The following is a 20,998-nucleotide window of genomic DNA, read 5'->3' on the forward strand; positions in this document are numbered from 1 at the left end:
AAACAATAGACATTGACAAAATTACGATCTGCCAACTGCAAAAGGCCACCCTACTGGGATCTGCATGCATCATCCGAAAATACATCACACAGTCCTAGACACTTGGGAAGCGTTCAACTTGTGATTTTGTGAAATGAAATCCAGCATATCTATCTTGTGTCATACAGTAATAATAATAATTATTATTATTATTATTATTATTATTATTATTATTATTATTATTATTATATCCCACTTTTCTCCCTCAAGGGACCCAAAGTGGCTTACAGCATATTAATAGCATACATATGTCAGTACAAATGCATATATAAAACAAATCAATCAATCAATAAACATAAAACATCTTAAAATACAAAATTTAAAAGCCAGATATATTCATGTGTCATTTTACCGAGTTATACTGCACTTTGTTCTAGTTGATATACTTATGGCATTTTCTTGCAGTTGAGCCTATATTTCTTCTAAATTTCTTCACTAAACAAAAAGGTTTTTAGCTGATTCTTGAACGAATCAGCTAAACATGGACGTTGAAGTCCCCGACCACTATTAGCCGCTGGGACTGAAATGCCAGGCCCGAAACCAGGGAGACTGTTGTGCAGCGGGGTGGTCGGGACACAAGCAGAATCCCCAATCTGTCCCGGTTACCCACTTTCAGATGGACACATTCGAAAGCAGTAGATAGCGGGATGGGGCATCTGACCAGAGAGATGGAATGACGATAGACCACTGCAAACCCTGTGGACAAAGCTGGGTGGGGTTAACCCCCCCCCCCCCAGCTTGTCCAACTAGGCACATTCGTTCATCCAGGATCAGGTCCTGGATTGTTGCTGTTTTACTGTTTACAGACCTGACATTTAGCAGCAGGACCATAAATTCGGGGGGTCTATCATGTTGACTATCGGGTCTATCTTGCCTCAGGGTCGCAAAAACTCTGTTGCGCTTTTCTGTTTGTTTTGCAGCTAAAGTTAATTTGTCCAATTTGGCCATTTAAAAAACTTTTTAAATCCAATTTTCTGGTGTTTCCATAGTTTTGCATATCCACTTATGGCTTCTGTTATATAAAGAAAGATTCTTTCTTGATGCTTCAATGTCTGTTTGTCTAATAATTCCCATAGAAAAAGTTCTGGTTTTAGCGGGCTTTTGTACTCTCATATAGGTTCCATGTCTCTATGGATTTTTATCCAGAATGCTTTAGCTTTTGGACAGGTCTACCACAAATTATAGAAAGTTCTACTTATTTGTTTGCATATTTATTTTCTGGAGTTATGTACCATCTATATATCATTTTGTTAAAATGTTATTTGATGGTGTAACTCCTTGTAAATTTTATTTGTTTTTTTCCAGAGTTCTTTCCCTTGAAAGAAGAGGGAGGAAAAACATCTTGGATTCAGTTTGGTTCTCCATCAGGCAGTGGTTACAAGATGGAGAGACCAAACTTACCTGGACCTGAAGCAGGCAGTGTCCCCGGGAGTAGTGGGGAATTCTGGGAAAGAACTACGCAGATGTTCCTGAATACGCACATACAGCGCCAGCGCTTCAGGCAGTCCTCCTACCAAGAGGGCGAGGGGCCCAGAGAGGTTTGCAGCCGCCTCCACGATCTCTGCCGCCAGTGGCTGAAGCCAGAGCAACACACCAAGGCTGAGATGCTGGACCTGGTGATCCTGGAGCAGTTCCTGAGCCTCCTGCCCCCAGAGATGGGGAGCTGGGTCCGAGAGTGTGGGGCAGAGACCTCTTCCCAGGCGGTGGCCCTGGCGGAAGGCTTCCTCCTGAGTCGGGAAGAGGAAAAGAGGCAGGAAGAACAGGTGAGAGCATTTCCTCTTGGTTTCACTAACCTTGCAGCTGAAGGACAGGTTTAGCTTACATCCTGCCTTTCATCCAAGAAGGGACCAATGTGGGGCGGAAACCAGACTCTGCTCCCTTTGTCTCTTTTCCCACCTGCTCTGCCCCTCCTGCTGTCACCTCCATATCCACTGTGAAGTCAGTTGCTCTATCTAAATCCAAACATTGAAAATGATGGGAGGGGGAGTATGGCATTTGTTTCAAACTAGGTTGCAATCTCAGAGTTATTCTTTTAAAAAAGGTCCATGCAGTTTCTGCGCATAGGTCTGTGATTTTTTTGAACTTTCTCCATGCTACTTCTGGAATGCTCTGTGCTCTTTCAGGCCCAAAATAACTGCATTGAAGTCCAGTCTAACGTCCCTGCATCAGAGAAATCTCCATCAAACACCACCCAGAGTCTCAGGCAGAAGAAGCTGAAGAAGGAAGGAGACGGGGCTGTAGCCTTGCAGGGTAAGAGGGAACCCTTCTGGGAGTTTTGGTGTTTTAGGCCAGTATAAATTCCTCTTTTGGAGAAGGGTTGTAGCACATCCACAGTTTGAGCCAGAGGTGGTGCATATGCAGAATCATTTGGCCTTGAGATGGGTACATATCTTAAACTCATGTCTCTTTGTTTAAAGTCTGTTTTATGTACTTTAATATGCATTTTATAGAAATATATTTTTAATGTGGATCTTTTATAGAAATATGTATATTTGTTGAATTTTGGCAATATTTTGTTTTATAAATTGTGTTGTAACCCACCTCGAGGCACAAGGAGAGATGGGCAAGAAATAAAATTATTAGTATTATTAGTAATCATTACTGTTGTTTCTATACATTCGGTTGCAAAAGATGTAATTTCAGTATGATTTGTAGTTTTCTTTCTTGCAATACTTGTACAATAGCCTAAAGATGAATAGGACTGAAATTTCAGCCCTTCAGTATCTTCCCAGATGGGACCTGAATCTAAGATGAGCCCTGAAACTGAGCTGGAAGACAAACAGACAACAAAGAATAACTTTAGTCAACTAAAACACCAAGCCCAGTACTACCGTGTTTCCCCGAAAATAAGACATTGTCTTATATTAATTTTTGCTCCCAAAGACATGCTAGCCTTATTTTCAGGGGATGTCTTATTTTGCTCCCTTCTCCTCTGCCAAGGAAGGTGTGTGGGGTGCGAAGGAGAAGGAGGGAAATGTGTGCGTCTCATGCGTCGCATGCGCCTTCTCGCCTCACGCGCCTTCCTCTGGGGCGGCGATTCCCTTCTCCTAGGTCTTACTTTTGTGGAATGTCTTATATTTGGCAATTCACCACAACCTCTACTAGGTCTTATTTTCAGGGGATGTCTTGTTTTCGGGAAAACACAGTAGTTTCAATCCAACTTACAGCACTGCTTGCGAGACAAAATCCTAAACCCTAAAATTTTTCATATTCTTGGGCTGTTGAATTATCTTATGTTCTTAGAGTCATTTCCTTATGGACTTCTTTTTAGGAAGAGTGGAGTGCTGCAGAGTTCTGTCCTGGGCCTGGTTCTTTTCAACATCTTTATACTCGATCTGACATATCTCTATCTTGTCAGTATTAAGCTTCAGCCTGTTCGCCCTCATCTAGGCCATCATAGCGGCCAGGCACTGGTCCAGAATCCAAGGGGCTTTCTTGGATTTGAGTGGAAAAGAATAGAAAGTTGAGTGTCATCTGCGTAGAGATGGCACCGAACTCCAAAACTCGAGATGACCTCTCCCGGCAGTTTCATGTAGATGTTAAAAAGCATGGGGGACAGAATAGAACCTTGTGGGGCCCCACAAGTCAATGGCCAGGGGTCCAAGCAGGTGTCCCCCAGCTTCGCCAACTGGAATCAGCCCTCCAGGAAGGAATGTAGCCACTGCAGAACATGGGCATGTTTTCGAACTGCTAGGTTGGCAGAAGCTGGAGCAACAGCGGGCGCTCACTCCACTCCCGGGATTTGAAACTGGGACCTTTTGGTCTGCAAGTTCAGCAGCTCAGTGCTTTAACACACTTCGCCACCGGGGCCCCTTCATTATATTATTGTGCTATGCTAATAATATAATATATTGTATGTACATATAACTTGTAAGCCACTCTGAGACCCCTTCGGGGTGAGAAGGGCAGGATATAAATGTCGTAAATGAATAAATAAATAAATAAATAACCTGCAGAAGAGGGAACAGGAGAACAGGGAGCAAGCTTATTTTCCGATGCCCTGGAGACAAGTACGCGGAACAATGACTTCAATCTACAGGAAAGGAGATTCCACTTCAAGCTATTCAGCAGTGAAACTCTCTGCCCCGGAGTGTGGTGGAGGCTCCTTCTTTGTAGGCTTTTAAACAGAGGCTGGATGGCCATCTGTTTGGGTGCATTGAATGAGATTTTCCTGCTTCTTGGCAGGGGTTGGACTGGGTGGGTCTCTTCCAACTCTATGATTCTATGATTCTAGGACTGTAAATGTAACCTTTGAGACATGTTTATGTGATCATCTTTCCATACCTTGCTCTCTCCCCCAGGGGCTGGAATGATGTTGTTGCCGAATCCTCAATCGTTTCTTTCTGTTTGTGATGGAGTGGAACTGAATCAGGTAAGCAGGAGGATTCCTGGGAGAGGAGGACTGGAGCTGCCTGGGTGTCATTTGTTCCAGGCTTAATCATCAAGCATCTGTTGAAACAGAAATGATTGAATGTGTTTTCTTCATGCAAAGTCTAAAGAATTCAGAATGTCCAAAGAACAATCAAATGAGCTAAGATTTAAGAAATGTTCAAGAAATGGAAAACGGGGGGAAATCACCAAAAAGGCCTAATCAGCAATATGTAGGGGAAAGGTCTGAGAAGCTAAAGCATAAAATGAGCTCAGGCTTGTCAAAGAGATTGAAAACAATAAAAGAGTGTTTCTTGGTGGTGTTAGTAGTAGAAGAAGAAACAAGCCAAGAGTAGGATTGCTGCCTGGAGAAGGTGGTGAAATGCTATCAGGGGATAGGGAAAAGGTAGAACGTTGCCTCAGTCTTCCCCCAAAAGGGAATTGGTATTCTACTTGAGCCCAATGGAGCAGATGAGGTAGTAGGGGAAATGCCACCCAAAATAGGTGAAGAAGTAGTCCAGGAATACCTGGCCACTCTAATTGAATCCCAAGCCACATGCACTACATCCAAGAGTACTGAAGGAACCAGCAGAAGAAATTTCAGAACCACTGTCAATAATCTTTGAGAACTCCCGGAGAACAGGAGAAATCCCAGCAGAATGGAGGAGGCAAAAGTTGTTTGTCAAGAATGGACAAAGGCTGCTCACCAGTGGTTCCTCTTCATCCTGGAAAGAAGTGACTAGCGGGGTGCTGATGCGTTCTGTCCTGTGCCAAATGCTGTTCCACATCTTTCTTATTGACTTGGATGAAGGCTTAGAGGGCACGCTTATCAAGTTTGCAGATGACACCAAAGTAGGAGGGATAGCTAATACTCCAGAAGACAGGATCATAATTCAAAATGGCCGTAACAAGTTAGAAAACCAAGGAAATTAATTTCAACAAGGAGAAATGTAGGATAGTACACTAAGGCAAGAAATAGGCAACGCATAGATACAGGATCGGTGACACCTGGCTCAACGACAGTTCATGTGAAAGGGATCTTGGAGTGTCAGTAGACCACAAGTTGAACATAAAGCCAAGTTTAAAAGCCTAAGGGATTTTGGGCTGCATTCAAACAATTATAGAGTCGAGAATAAGGGAAGTCATGGTGACCTTCTTTGTGCTTTGGTGAGACCTCACCTGGAATAACAATAGGTCCATTTTAGGGCACCACAATAAAAGCTGGAACATGTCCAGATTCCGTTTCTGATTCTACTTATCTATTAAAAATGGTTTTGACTGTGACCAACCGGACGTCTCTCCAAAGCTTACACCATGGCATGGAGGCCGTAACCCTTTTCGTTTCAAACAGCCAACAGGAATGTAAATCTACTATAAACATTTTCTTGTGAGTATTTCTCTTGATAGCCCTTATGTGAGAAAGAAATATTTTCTTTTTCCACCAGGGCCCATTCGCCTTTGAGGACGTGGCTGTCCATTTCTCCCTGGAGGAGTGGGCTCTTCTGAATCCTGATCAGAAAGTCTTGCATGTGCAGATCATGGAGGAGATTCATGGGATTGTGGACTCTCTTGGTAAGGCTCTCTCACTGATGGGGATTTCTATTTCAAAATGCAGTATCCCAGTCCGCACCTCCCTAGTGGGAGCAATATTCTAAATCATCACAATCTCTGAGAGTTCTCAAGGCAGGGCTTATGTTAGAAAAACACAAAACAAGTGTGACATTGACTTGGTGCCCGAGGAACAATAATGTTGGCACTAATTCCGACTACATTGGGAACACTTCCATAACTGGAGTCAAGTCCAAGTGAAGCACACTACCTCATGGCCTCACAGGGCCATCTGGAAAACCTATCAAGAGTAATCGCCCCAGATCAGTCACACTACTTTCTCTCTGTGTGTGAATGTGTGAGTGAGAGAGAGAGAGAGGGAGGAAGCAGATTGACTGGAGAGAGGGGCTGGAGAATGGATCATCAAAAAGAACAAACTTCCCCTTGCTTCAGGTACGCAAACGCGATTATACATCTTTTTATCAGTGTGGTATTCGATTTAGTTTTTCCTCCCAACCAGGTAGGCTAGCTTTTTCATATCTGAAGGCAAGCTCTCTTTCTGTGCTGCCTCTCCCCGCACACAAACAGTCCCTAGCCTCAGTCATTAGCAAGATGGTGACTTGTAATTTAATGCATTCTTTGTTCTGTGCTTGTGAATGATTGTGGCTTGGGGATTTTTGTGCACTGGGAGAGGCAAATAGCAGTAATGGTAAGTTTGCTACTATATCTGGCTGAGTCCTGCAGACCTTCCTTTTTTTTCTCCTCCGCTGCTTTAATCATTGTTCTCCTCTTTTTCTTTACCGTCACTATTGTGTATCTTCTCAGCTTTGTTAGGCAAATCAATCCCTTTGGAACTCACATTTACAGTAAACTTCCAAAAATTGTAAGAGTCCCATTCAGTAGTTGATGGTAAAAGTGCAACAATCTCTGCAGCACTCCAGAATTATGTATAGGACCCTCTACATTGAAGCAGAAAAATCCAACCTTAACTGATAATTGGAAGAGAGAACTTGAGGAGGTTGGTAGAGAGAATTAAAAAGGAGGGACTGATTTTGAAATGGGTGGTAACAAGGCACGGTTTTAGCTAAAGAAAAAGGCAAGCATTGGAATGTGAAGGGAAAACTGGGCTGGGCTAAGCAAAAGGCAACACCTTGAAGATATGTTCCTTATCTCCACCTTACAGACTCTAGGCAGTCAAACTGTCCATCCTTACTAAACAAGGGGTGTACGAGGACAGCTTTATATCTTCTTTTCCTCCATATCTATGTTTTTAGGATAATTTCAATTCACTTCTTATCCCACTTTCTTAGACTCCTTATCACTCATGATTGTTTCTGTCATTCTTCTTCACAGCAGACAACTGGAAGAAGAGAAATGTATGCGCCAAACGCAGGAAACATTTGGGATACAATGGTGACCTCCCAGAAACCCAACAAACCCACACAGAAGATGGAGATTCTGCCAGAGAAAGGCCTTTCAAATGCAATGGATGTGGGCAGTGTTTTACCCAAAATGTGGCACTTGTGCTTCACAAGACACTCCATGCTGGGAAAAGCCAACTTAAATGGAAAAGTTCACAATTGGGGAAACATGAGAGATTTCACACAGAACAGGAACCATACAAATGCCAGGAGTGTGGGAAAGGTTTTGCTTCTAGTTCAGAATTGCTGAGGCACAAAAGACTCCACACAGGAGAGAAGCCATACCAGTGCCAGGAGTGTGAGAAATGTTTTGCTACCCGTTCACACTTGGTGAGGCACAAAAGACTCCACACAGGAGAGAAACCATACCAATGCCAGGAGTGTGGGAAATGTTTTGTTGACACTTCAGCTTTGGCGAGCCACAAAAGAGTCCACACAGGAGAGAAGCCATTCCAATGTCAGGAGTGCCGGATATGTTTTGCTTACAGTTCAGATTTGGTGAGACACAAAAGACTCCACACAGGAGTGAAGCCATACCAATGCCAAGAGTGTGGGGAATGTTTTGTTTACAGTTCACAATTTGCGAGCCACAAAAGGGTCCACATAGGAGAGAAGCCATACCAATGCCAAGAGTATGGGAAATGTTTTGCTACCAGTTCAACCTTGGTGAGCCATAAAAGACGTCACACAGGAGAGAAGCCATTCCAATGCCAGGAGCGTGGGAAGCGTTTTGCTTACAGTTCAGGCTTGGTGAGGCACAAAAGACTCCACAAAGGAGAGAAGCCATACCAGTGCCAGGAGTGTGAGAAATGTTTTGCTTCCCCTTCAGGGTTGATGAAACACAAAAGAGTCCACAAAGGAGAGAAGCCATACCAGTGCAAGGGGTGTGAGAAATGTTTTGCTTCCCCTTCAGAGTTGATGAAACACAAAAGGCTTCACACAAGAGAGAAGCCAGAACAATGCCAGGAGTGTGGGAAATGTTTTGCTTCCAGTTCAGAATTGGTAAGGCATGAAAGACTCCACACAGGAGAGAAACCATACCAATGCCTAGAGTGTGGGAAATGTTTTGCTCACAGTTCAAACTTGGTGTGCCACAAAAGACTCCACACAGGAGAGAAGCCATACCAATGCCAGGAGTGTGGGAAATGTTTTCGTCGCAGTTCAAACTTGGTGTGCCACAAAAGACTCCACACAGGAGAGAAGCCATTCCAATGCCAGGAGTGTGAGAAATGTTTTACTTACAGTTCGGACTTGGTGAGGCACAAACGACTCCACACAGGAGAAAAGCCATACCAATGTCAGGAGTGTGGGAAATGTTTTGTTTCCAGTTCAGCTTTTGTGAGCCACAAAAGACTTCACACAGGAGAAAAGCCATACCAATGCCAGGAGTGTGGGAAAAGTTTTGCTGACAGTTCAACTTTGGTGAGCCACAAAAGACTTCACACAGGAGAAAAGCCATACCAATGCCAGGAGTGTGGGAAGTGTTTTACTTACAGTTCACAACTGATGAGGCACAAAAACTTACACACAGGAAAGAAAGGATAAAAGTGCCAGAACTATGGGAGATGCTTTACTCAGACTTCATCCCTTAAGAAGTACAAGAGAATACACACAGGCTAAAACATACAAATGCCAGGTGTGTAGGAAATATTATTTACAGCCGCCAACATTACATTTGCAATGAAAAACCTACAGGAGCTGTTCTGGATGGTCAGGTGACTCCTTCAACCCGATTCTCAGGCGGACCCTCCTGGCTGCTTGGCAGTTCAGTGTGAAGATTTGTAAGGTTCTTTGCAGATAAAGTCGCTCGGATCCGTTCCGACTTGGATGCCACTATTGATACAGTCTTTGTGGTTGTAGCGAAGGATCCCACTTGTCATATTTTGTTGGATCCATCTCAACTTGTTCAGTTTGAGGATGTGGACAGGATCCTGGGAAATAAAGACCCACCACGTGCATTCTAGATCCTTGCTCTTCTTGCCTTATCAAACAGGCGAGGGGCCGGGGTTAGTTGACTGGGTGAAGAGTGTGACTAATGCTTCTCTTAGTCAAGGCATATTCCCATCTGTCCTAAAAATGGCAGTGATGAAACCATCATCAAGCTACCCTTTTTGGGCAAGGTTCTGGAGCGAGAGGTGGGCTTGCAACTTCCGGGATTTCTGAATGACACGGATTATCTGGATCCATTTCAGTCCGGCCATGGAACAGAGACAGCTTTGGTCATCTTGGTAGATGATCTACGTAGAGAACTTGACGGGGAGTGTGTCCCCGTTGGTTCTCTTGGATTTCTTAAGGATCTCGCTTGTCATGTTTTTATAAGCTATTGTTCTATGCATATACATTTTTGTACTGTGTTTTATATAATGTTGTGGCACTCTGGGTCCTGTTTAGGGAGAAAAGTGGGATATAAATAAAGATTATATATTACATCATTATAATGAATGATATATCATTCACACCTTTTGAACTATAGCAGACTACATACAGGAGAGAAATCATCCAAGAGCTGTGACAAAACTAATAAAATGAGTTATCACTTATTGTGATGGTGAACTGGCTGGAATTGGTTTTTGCCCTGCTGTACAATATAATCCAGCAAAAATTTTAAATTGTGTATTTTATTATGATATTGTTTGCTATGTTTTTTGATATTGTTGGTTATGTATTATTGGAATTTTTTTGTTTGTTTTGAGCTTGTATTGTGACTTATTTTCTGTAAGCTTCCTCAAGTCCTGTTTGGAGAAGGGATGGGATAAAAATAAAGGTTATTATTGTTGCTGTTATTATTATTATTATTATTATTATTATTATTATTATTATTATTATTATTTGCAACAGGGAAATCACAGGTTATGGACATGTTAGTGCTGTAGACTATACATTCAACATGTATAGACAATTCTCTTCTTAATTTCAAGCTCTTTTCAGGTTTTCTGTTTTTTTTTTTTTTACTTGGGTCTGTTTTGGAGAACCCTTTTGCTTCTCTGGACATGTATATAATCTGATTTCAAACAGGACTGTTCGAGAAATTCTGCTTAAGATTTGGGAGATTCTCCTTTCTTGTTTTTTGATTCACTGAGTTGAGATCCTCTTCTCTAAAGCAGCAGAAAGCAAGCTCCTTGTCTCAATCCTTCAATTGGTTAAATACGATTTTCATGTCACTAATTTTCAAAAGAAAATATATGTAATTCCCTCAATTGCTCCCCTGGGCTTAGTTTCCAGTTCCATTACGATCTTGGTTGCAAATTTGCAGTTTGCAAATGTTGTTTTTCAGCTGGGATTCCACAATTGAACAAAGGGTTTGTGTTGTGATTTTACAAATTAATCACCAAAACGTCATGTTTTACAAAAAATGGAAAGAAAAACCAGTTCAGCACACAATAACATCATGTAGTAATTCCTGTATTTACAAATTTAGCACCAAAGCATTGCAATGTATTGAAACCATTTACTACTAAAAAAATTGACTACAAATAAATATAGAATTGCATAAAATGAACTTACAGTAACAACATTGTTGGAAGATAAATCCGTAAAAAGTTCAGTCCTGTGAAGAAGGCATGCATAGATCGGTGGCAGGAGGGGTCTGCTACTTGTTTGGGAGCATCACTGCAGTTGTATTGTTGCTGGGCAGGTTGCTATTTTTCTGGGAAGCAACATAATAATAATAACAACAACAGCAACAACAACAACATTATTCTTATATCCCACTAGCATCTCCCCGAAGGGACTCGGGGTGGCTCACATGGGGACGAGCCCAACAATAACATAGGTTAAAACACAATACATGAATTAAAACAATATAAACTAAATAAATATAAAACAGCATAAAACATATAAAACACAGCAATTACTTGAAAACCTGGCCACAAGTACAGCATATGCAGAGGGTGACTAGTGCAGGACTCTTTAAGTCCATGAGGTCATGAAGAGTCAGAGATGACTAAACGATTGAGCAGGAGCAGCAAGGCATAGTGGGCCTCTCCACGTGCTGGGTGCTTGCTGGGAGGGAAAAGTCTGCGCTGGCCATATCTTGCCCTTCCCAGCGGACACCGGGCATTTGGAGATGCCGGCTGTGCGTTGCTGCCTAGAAAAAGCTGTTTTTCAGCAACGTGTAGTGGGCCTCTCCAAGCGAAAGGTGCCCACTGGAAGGGTGAGATGTGGCCGGTACAGACCTTTCCCTCCCGGCGAGCACCCAGTGCTTGGAGAAGATAATACATTGGATAATATGAGGTTTGGATAAGCGAGGGTCAGATAACCGAGACTCTACTGTACTTACGCCACTCCTTTGTAGTAGTCGTGTGCAAGACTGAAATAAGAAGATCAGTAGCACCCTTCTAACAAACCTCTGAAAAATTCCTCTGCCTTAGCAGAAGGGTGCTTTGGAGAGAAGCTATGGCAGCAGGGGATTTCTCAGTGAAGAGTCTGCTTGTGTTGGGTGCTTTTGTTGTGTCTCCCTCCCAATTCTGTGTTCCTCCTCCTTGGGAAAAGGGAGCCAAGAGACTTGTCCCAGGGCTGAGACAGTCTCTCTCTGTTGTGGATGGAGGCCCTGGACTGATCTGATCCCTGGACTGATTGGTTGCCTTTAATGTTCAGTGGGGTTGGTGAGCAATGGTTTGGCAGGGAGGGAATACAGTAGAGTCTCACTTATCCAACATAAATGGGCCAGCAGAACGTTGGATAAGTGAATATGTTGGATAATAAGGTGGCATTAAGGAAAAGCCTATTAAACATCAAATTAGTTTATGATTTTACAAATTAAGCACCAAAACATCATGCTATACAACAAATTTGACAGAAAAAGTAGTTCAATCATGTTATGTTGTAATTACTGTATTTATGAATTTAGCACCAAAATATCACAATATATTGAAAACATTGACTACAAAAATGCGTTGGATAATCCAGAACGTTGGACAAGCGAGTGTTGGATAAGTGAGACTCTACTGTACATCTAACTAACCATCCTATGAATACGTAATATTTATTCCATGGCTATATCTGTGCCATCATTTTGCGTCCTTTGGTTCCAGGGCTTTTGAGAGATGCTCTTTCCCCCTCCTTATAGAGTAACGCTGGGCAAGGAAGGGTTAAGGGGAGGGAGTTTGGTTCCCAGAGAGGCAGGAAGAAAGTGGGCCTCCTTAGACCCGCCTTTCCTGTCCCTCTAGGAACCAAACTCCCTTCCCTTAACCCTTCCTTGCCCGTCTGGGAGAGAGAGTTTGCTCCTTTGGCCTCTTCCTCCTCCTTCCTCTCCTTCCGGTGAGTCTTGTTCCCAGACCTTCTCCAAAGGGGCGAAGAGGGGCTGAGGCCACAACACCTGGAGGGAAGGCCAAAGTAGGCCCAGTCCTGTTTCCCTCACAGGTAGGCCTTCCGACACACACTGACCGAGAGCAAAGAGAAACAACCAGCTTCAAAGGCCTGGAGTCTCGTCCGCCCTGGAGAAAAGGGGGCCTGAGGCAGGTGGGACTGGGGGTCACCACCACAGACGGCCAGGCTGTCATTCTCCAACTAGAGATCCTTCTGAGGAGAGAGAGGCAGGCCGAGGAACAATGGCCTTCCCCTCCCAACCCACTCGCCTTCCTGCCTGGGTCCTCTTTTCCCCCTTAAGTTTTTATTACGCTTTTACAAAGGAAGAGCTGTTTTCCACACAAAGAAGAAAGGAGATCAAAGAAGGGGACGAGGGTTGCAGAGCTCTGATTAGTAGATCAGAACTATATAACAGGCATGAGCAAACTTCGGCCCTCCAGGTGTTTTGGACTGCAACTCCCACAATTCCTAACAGCCGGTAGGCTGTTAGGAATTGTGGGAGTTGTAGTCCAAAACACCTGGAGGGCCGAAGTTGGCCTATGCCTGCTATATAAGTGTCTTCTGTGTCTCTGAGGAAGAGGAAGGGGGTGGAGCGGGGAAGAGGCGCCTTGTATTTGTTATAGTTACTACATCTATATCTTCATCTCAAGCACTTATTACTTTATGCACAGTCTAAAGTTTTGGATGTTCCAAATGTCCTCTGCAACAGAAAAGAACACACTCTTGTCCTCAAAACTGGTAGTTGTGCCTTCCCACGCTATCAGGTCTCCATCCTGTCATCTTTTCCAGTTCTTTACATGTATTTTATCTAATTACAGTAGAGTCTCACTTATCCAACATAAACGGGCCGGCAGAACGTTGGATAAGCGAATATCTTGGATAATAAAGAGGGATTAAGGAAAAGCTTATTAAACATCAAATTAGGTTATGCTTTTACAAATTAAGCACCAAAACATCATGTTATACAACAAATCTCACAGAAAAAGTAGTTCAATACACAGTAATGCTATGTAGAAATTACTGTATTTACGAACTTGGCACCAAAATATCACGATGTATTGAAAATATTGACTACAAAAAAGCGTTGGATAATCCAGAACGTTGGATAAGCGAGTGTTGGATAAGTGAGACTCTACTGTATAACTATTGCCATATAGAACTAAATATTCACTTCCATTTGTTAGCAAATTAGTATTGTGTGGGTGGGAAATCACTATGTTACATGGTTATCTTTTATTCTTTAAACACTACAGAAACATGGATTTGTGTATATGTATGTACAGTAGAGTCTCACATATCCAACATGAACGGGCCGGCAGAACGTTGGATAAGCAAATATGTTGGATAATAAGGAGAGATTAAGGAGAAGCCTATCAAACATCAAATTAAGTTATGATTTTACAAATTAAGCACCAAAACATCATGTTATACAACAAATTAGACAGAAAAAGTAGTTCAATATGCAGTGATGCTATGTAGTAATTACTGTGTTTACGAATTTAGTACCAAAATATCACAATGTATTGAAAACATTGACTACAAAAATGCGTTCGATAATCCAGAACGTTGGATAAGCGAACGTTGGATAAGTGACTCTACTGTATGTGTATATATATATATATATATGCACAGTTTTAAAATATCTAAATAACAAGGCTTGCAGCCTTTTATATACAGGAACCCCCAATGGCATAGTGGACTAAAGCCTCGTGACTTGAAGGTTGGGTTGCTGACCTGAAAGCTGCCAGGTTCAAATCCCACTCGGGGAGAGCTCCCTCTGTCAGCTCCAGCTCAATGCAGGGACATGAGAGAAACCTCCCACAAGGATGGTAAAAAAATCAAAACATCAGGGCGTCCCCTAGGCAACATCCTTGCAGACGGCCAATTCTCTCACTCCAGAAGCGACTCAAGTTGCTCCGGACAAAGGAAAAAAACCTTTTATATGCTAATCAGAGTGCTGATAGGTCAATTATTCAAAGTCTCTTATATAGAGAGTTTATAAATAGTACAAAATGTAAGTATATTCTATTAACACTATTTTAGTCAACTCATCCTGTTGTCTACTTCCTTTGGTTCTTTATAAATTCAATGAAGGGTTTCCATTCTTCTTGAAGTTTATGTGCATTTGTTGTGCAGCTAAAGTTAATTTGTCCATTTTGGCTATTTCAAAAACTTTTTAAAATCCAATTTTGTGGTATTGGCATGTTTTGTTGTTTCTATAGTTTTGCATATTCAGTTCTTACTTCTGTTGTTATATAAAGAAAGATTCTTTCTTGATGTTTCAATGTCTGTTTGTCTAATAATCCCCATAGAAAAAAATCTGCTTTTAGTGGGATTTTGTACCCTAGTATAGGTTCCATGTCTCTATGGATTGTTTATCCAAAATGCTTTAGCTTTTGGACAAGTCCACCACAAATTATAGAAAGTTCCAGTTATTTGTTTGCATATTTATTTTCTGTAGTTCTGTATCATCTATAATGTTAAAATGTTATTTGATGGTGTAACTCCTTGTAAACTTTAGTCATTTTTTCCAGAGTTTCTTCCCTTGAAAGAAGAGGGAGGGAAAACATCTTGGATACAGTCTCCATCAGACAATGGTTACAACATGGAGAGACCCAACTCACCTAGACCAGAAGCAGGTAAGGCCACCAGGAGGAGTGGGAAATTCTGGAAAAGAACTACACAGACATCCCTGAACATACACATACAGCGCCAGCGCTTCAGGCAGTCCTCCTACCGAGAGGGCGAGGGACCCAGAGAGGTTTGCAGCCGCCTCCACGATCTCTGCCACCAGTGGCTGAAGCCAGAGCAACACACCAAGGCTGAGATGCTGGACCTGGTGATCCTGGAGCAGTTCCTGAGCATCCTGCCCCCAGAGATGAGGAGATGGGTCCGAGAGTGTGGGGCAGAGACCTCTTCCCAGGCGGTGGCCCTGGCGGAAGGCTTCCTCCTGAGTCGGGCAGAGGACAAGAGGCAGGAAGAACAGGTGAGAGCCTTTACCTCTTGGTTTCACTAACATTGGGACTGATTAATAGACTAAACATAGATCCTGCCTTTCTTCAAAGATGGGACCGATGGGTGGGATAAGCCAGACTGCGCTCCCTCTGCCTCTTTTCCAACCTGCTCTTCCTCTCCTGCTGTCACCTCCATATCCACTGTAAAATCAGTTTCTGCTCCACTCAAATTTGTTCACCTTCAGATATAACATTGAAAATGATGGGAGGGGGAGTATGTCATTTGTTTCAAACTAGGCTGCAATCTCAGAGTTATCCTTTTAAAAAAAGTCCATGCAGTTTCTGCACATAGGTCTGTGGTATTTTTGAACTTTCTTCATGCTACTTCTGGAATACTCTGTGCTCTTCCAGGCCCAAAATAATTGCATGGAAGTCCATTCTAATGTCCCTGCATCAGAGAAAACTCCATCAGACGCCACTCAGAGCCTCCAGCAGAAGGAGCTCAAGCAGGAAGAAGATGAGGCTGCAGCCCTGCAGGGTAAGAAGGGACTCTTCTGGGAGTTTTGGTGTTTATGCTAGTGTAAAGTCCTCTTTAGTGGGATTGTAGTACATCCACACTTTGAGCTTGAGTTGGTTCATATGCAGGATCATTTGGCCTTGAGATGGGTATATATCTTAAACTCATGTCCTTTGTTTGATGTCTGTTTTATATACAGTAGAGCTCTGGTTAACCGAGCTCCAGTTACCGAGCCTCCGTATTATCCGAGGTGCTGCCAGGGACGCCCCTCCCTCTCCTCTCGAGCGAAGAGAGCTCGAGAGAAGGAGAGGGAGGAAGAAGTGATCCGGGCGTGCTCCGCGTTTCTCGGAGGGACCAGCTCCAGCAAAAGCCTGTCCCTCTGAGAAACGAAGAGCATGCCGCAGGTTTTCCTCGGCCAGGCCCTTGCTGGAGGAAAATCTTTCCTCCAGCAAGGGCCTGGCTGAGGGAGATCCGGGGCGTGCTCCGCATTTCTCAGAAGGATAGGTCCCAGCAACGGCCTGTCCCTCCGAGAAATGAGGAGTGTGCTGCAGGTTTTCCTTATCCAGGAAATATTATTATTATTATTATCGTTGTTAGGCATTGGGTTGCAAAAAGTGTAATTTCAGTGTGATTTGCAGTTATATTTCTTCCAATACTTGTCCAATAGCCTAAAGATGAATAGGACTGAAACTTCAGCACTTCAGTATCGTCCCAGGTGGGACCTGAAACTAAGATGAGTCCTGAAACTGAGCTGGAAGACAAACAAACAACAAAGAATAACTTTAATCAATTGAAACACCAAGCCCAGTACTACCGTGTTTCCGCGCAAATAAGACAGTGTCTTATATTAATTTTTGCTCCCAAAGACTCGCTAGGTATTATTTTCAGGGGATGTCTTATTTTCTCCCTCCTCCTCCACCGAGGAAGGTGTGTGCAGCCTGAAGGAGGAGGGAAAAGCACGCGCCTTTGTCTCCTCCTTCGCGCCAAACGCGCCTTTCTTGGCGAAGGCAGCTCCCTTCTCCTAGGTCATACTTTCGGGGGATGTCTTATATTTGGCAATTCACCACAACCTCTACTAGGTCTTATTTTCAAGAGATGTCTTATTTTTGGGGAAACACGGTAGTTTCAATCCAAGCTACTCACAGCACTGCTTGCGAGACAAAATCCTAAACCCTAAAATTTTACATATTCTTGAGCTGTTGAATTCTCCTGTGTTCTTAGGGTCATTTGCTCATAGGCTTGTTTTTAGGAGGAGTGGAGTGCTGCAGGGTTCTGTCCTGGGCCCGGTTTTTTCAACATCTTTATTAATGACATAGATGAAGGGTTAGAAGGCATGATCATCAAGTTTGCAGATGACATCTAATTGGGAGGGATAGCTAATACACCAGAAGGTAGGAACAGAATTCAAAATGATCTTCACAGATTGGAGAGATGAGCCAAAACTACAGTAGAGTCTCACTTATCCAACACTCACTTATCCAACGCATTTTTGTAGTCAATGTTTTCAATACATCGTGATATTTTGGTGCTAAATTCGTAAATACAGTAATTACTACATAGCATTACTGCTTGTTGAACTACTTTTTCTGTCAAATTTGTTGTATAACATGATGTTTTGGTGCTTAATTTGTAAAATCATAACCTAATTTGATGTTTAATAGGCTTTTCCTGAATCCCTCCTTATTATCCAAAATATTCGCTTATCACACGTTCTGCCGGCCCGTTTACGTTGGATAAGTGAGACTCTACTGTAACAGAAAAAAAGAAATGCAAAGATACAGAATGGGAGAAGCCTGACTCGATAGTAGTACATGTGAAAAAGATCTTGGACAACAAGTTAAACATGAGTCAACAATGTCATGCGGCAGCTAAAAAAGCCAATGGGATTTTGGACTGCATAAATAGAAGTTTAGTGTCTAGATCGAGGCAAGTCATGCTACCCTCTATTCTGCCTTGGTCAGATAACACTTGGAATACTGTGTCCAATTCTAGATATCAGAATTTAAGGGAGATCTTTACAAGCTGGAAAGTATCCAGAGAAAGGTGACTAAAATGATCAAGGGCCAGTCGAACAAGCCCTATAACACATCAACTGCCACTCTGGGTCAAGAGTGAAGAAGGGGAGCCAGAAAGATGCATTTCCTCCATGTCTCCTGGGTCATCAGTTGGGAGGCCCTCCCCAGCACAATATAGTAATATATAATAGTAATATTGTGTTATGCTAATAATATATATTGTATATACATATAATACTGATTATAATATTATAATACAATATAATACTAATAATAGCACAATGTAATAATATAATAATTATATATTACATATTACATGAAATATTTCTGATATTGCAGCGTAGTGGTAGAGTACAATATGGTAATATATAATGCTATGCATAGCTAATATTGTGCTATGCTAATATTATATTATATTATATGTACATATAACTTGTAAGCCGCTCTGAGTCTTCTTCGGGGTGAGAAGGGCAGGATATAAATGTCGTAAATAAACAAATAAATAACCTGCATAAGAGAAGGCTGAGAGGAGGCACGATAGCCATGTATAAATATCTGAGGGGAAGTCATAGGGAGCAGGGAGCAAGCTTGTTTTCTGATGCCCTGGAGACAATGATGCGGAGCAATGGCTTCAAACAACAGAAAAGGAGATTCCACCTGAACATTAGTGAGCTATTCAGCAGTGGAACTCTCAGGACAGGAGTGTGTTGGAGGCTCCTTCTTTGTAAGCTTTTAAACAGAGGCTGGATGGCTATCTGTTGGGGGTGCTTTGAATGCGATTTTCCTGCTTCTTGGCAGGGGTTTGGACTGGATGGCTTGTGAGGTTTCCAACTCTACGATTCTATGATTCGAGGACTATAATTGTCAGTCAGTCAGTAGCCTTTATTTCAGTCAACAAACCATTGGTTGAAGTCAAGTGAAAGTAGAATGATGGAATACAACATTTGAAAAGTGTATGACATCACATATGGCTTATAGTTAATGATAACAAGTATCTCCATTAGCTATCTAAAACAGGAACTGACTACCGATTAGTAATAGACTTAAGTACTCTTTGTAATACTCTTAGCACTTAGAGATCATTTGTGAAGCACTTGCGATTTTTTGCGCTGCAAAGAGAAATTTGGTGTATCCTGGCCCCTATCCTGTTTAATTTATATCTGTACAACTTGGCTGCTCATGTTTCACTATCAAATGTATAGAGGAGGTAAACAAAGGTTGTGTCTGTTAAGTCACAGTAATATTATGCATATATATCCACCAAAATATTGACACGTAGCAGTGTAGTGTTTCTAAAATAGATATTTCAGGATTAAATTCTCACAAGTATGTGTTCATATAACAAAACAGTTTGAGTTTAATTACTCTGCTGCTTAAAGCATGTAATGCAGGGTTAAGCTTTTACTCATATATGCACAAGTAACAACACAGTTAGAGTTCAATTCAGCAAAACAGTTTGAGTTTAAATCACTCTGCTGCTTAAAGCATATAGTGCAGGGTTAAGCGTTTACTCATATATGCATAAGTAAACAAAATAGTTAGAGTTCAATTCACTCTTTCACGACTTGTTATAACAATATTATAGTTGCGCAGTATGTTGCAAGTAGTTGTCTTCTTTTTCTTTTTTGCATATGAGGAGGAAGTTGGTAAGTAGAAATGAAGGAAGTCTCTGATATAAGAAATGTTTGTTGTGTCCTTAAAGGGATGCACGACAAAGAGTCCCGGGTTTTTTTCTTCTTTGTTTCGGGTCAAGCCCTTCTTCAGGTTTTTTTTTTCTTTGGGAGGTGCCAAATATTTAGAAAATATAAACATCCCAAAATGTTGCCTTCCTTTCAGTTGGGCCAGATTTAATGCACTCAAATACGGTAGATTCAATGAAACTGAATACAAACTCAGAACATGTCCTTGGGGGGAGGGTAAAGTAGAAACTGTAATACATGTACTTTTAATCTGTACAATTTGCAGGAACAATAGATTAAGGTTAATATTCCTTCTATTCACCAAGTGGCCACAAAGAACCCTAAATTGGTACTGCATTTATTTACTGTCTAATCTTGACAGAATGGTAACAGAGCAGGTGACTGTAATTGTAACCTCTGAGACATGTTTCTGTGATCAGCTTTCTACACCTTGTTCTCTCTCCCAGGAGCTGAAATGATGTTGTTGCTGAATCCTCATTTGTTTCTTACCCTTTGTGATGGAGTGGAACTGAATCAGGTAAGCAGAAGGATTCCTAGGAGAGGAGGGCTGGAGCTGCCTGGGTGTCATTTGTTCCAAGCTCAATAATCAAACATCTGTTCCTAGAGAAGGTGGTGAAATGCTAACGGGATAGGGAAAAGGTAGAACGTTGCCTCAGTCTTCCCCCAAAAGGGAATTGCTATTCTACTTGAGCCAGATGGAGCAGATGAGGTAATAGGGAAAATGCAACCCAAAATAGGTGCAGAATTAGTCCAGGAATACCTGGCCACTCTAAATGAATTCAAGGCTCCAGGGCCACATGAACTACGTCCAAGAGTACTGAAGGAACTAGCAGAAGAAATTTCAGAACCACTGTCAATGATCTTTGAGAACTCCCAGAGAACAGGAGAAGTCCCAGCAGAATGGAGGAGGCAAAGGTTGCCGCTCTCTTCAAGAATGGACAAAGGGGGGTCACAAGTGGTTCCTCTTCATCCTGGAAAGAAGTGACTAGTGGGGTGCTGAAGCGTTCTGTCCTGCGCCAAATAATAATAATAATAATAATAAAACTTTATACCCCGCCACCATCTCCCCAATGGGGACTCGGGGCGGCTTACATGCTGTTCCACATCTTTCTTATTGACTTGGATGAAG

At 42.2% G+C, this 20,998-nt stretch overlaps 2 protein-coding genes and 1 long non-coding RNA gene across 3 annotated transcripts in view; 1 reads left to right on the top strand and 2 right to left on the bottom strand.

The window, feature by feature from the left end:
• The window catches only part of LOC103280228 (zinc finger protein 420), a 412,323-nt gene that overhangs the window by 188,629 nt on the left and 202,696 nt on the right, over positions 1 to 20,998 (bottom strand). The window lies entirely within an intron of this gene.
• The window catches only part of LOC100567159 (zinc finger protein 721), a 41,142-nt gene that overhangs the window by 12,674 nt on the left and 7,470 nt on the right, over positions 1 to 20,998 (top strand). The window contains 5 exon segments of the mRNA XM_062973523.1: positions 1,345 to 1,802; positions 2,163 to 2,289; positions 4,341 to 4,411; positions 5,853 to 5,979; positions 7,309 to 8,887. Of these exon segments, the coding sequence (XP_062829593.1) occupies positions 1,345 to 1,802; positions 2,163 to 2,289; positions 4,341 to 4,411; positions 5,853 to 5,979; positions 7,309 to 8,887 (2,362 nt within the window).
• LOC134297036 (uncharacterized) lies at positions 9,604 to 16,705 on the bottom strand. Its single transcript, XR_010003770.1, has 3 exons — positions 11,656 to 16,705; positions 10,881 to 11,022; positions 9,604 to 9,759 (listed from the first exon to the last, which is right to left on the bottom strand). It is a non-coding gene; the product is annotated as an uncharacterized LOC134297036 (long non-coding RNA).

This window comes from Anolis carolinensis, chromosome 2 (assembly GCF_035594765.1).
Source record: "Anolis carolinensis isolate JA03-04 chromosome 2, rAnoCar3.1.pri, whole genome shotgun sequence".
Lineage (NCBI taxonomy): Eukaryota > Metazoa > Chordata > Lepidosauria > Squamata > Dactyloidae > Anolis > Anolis carolinensis.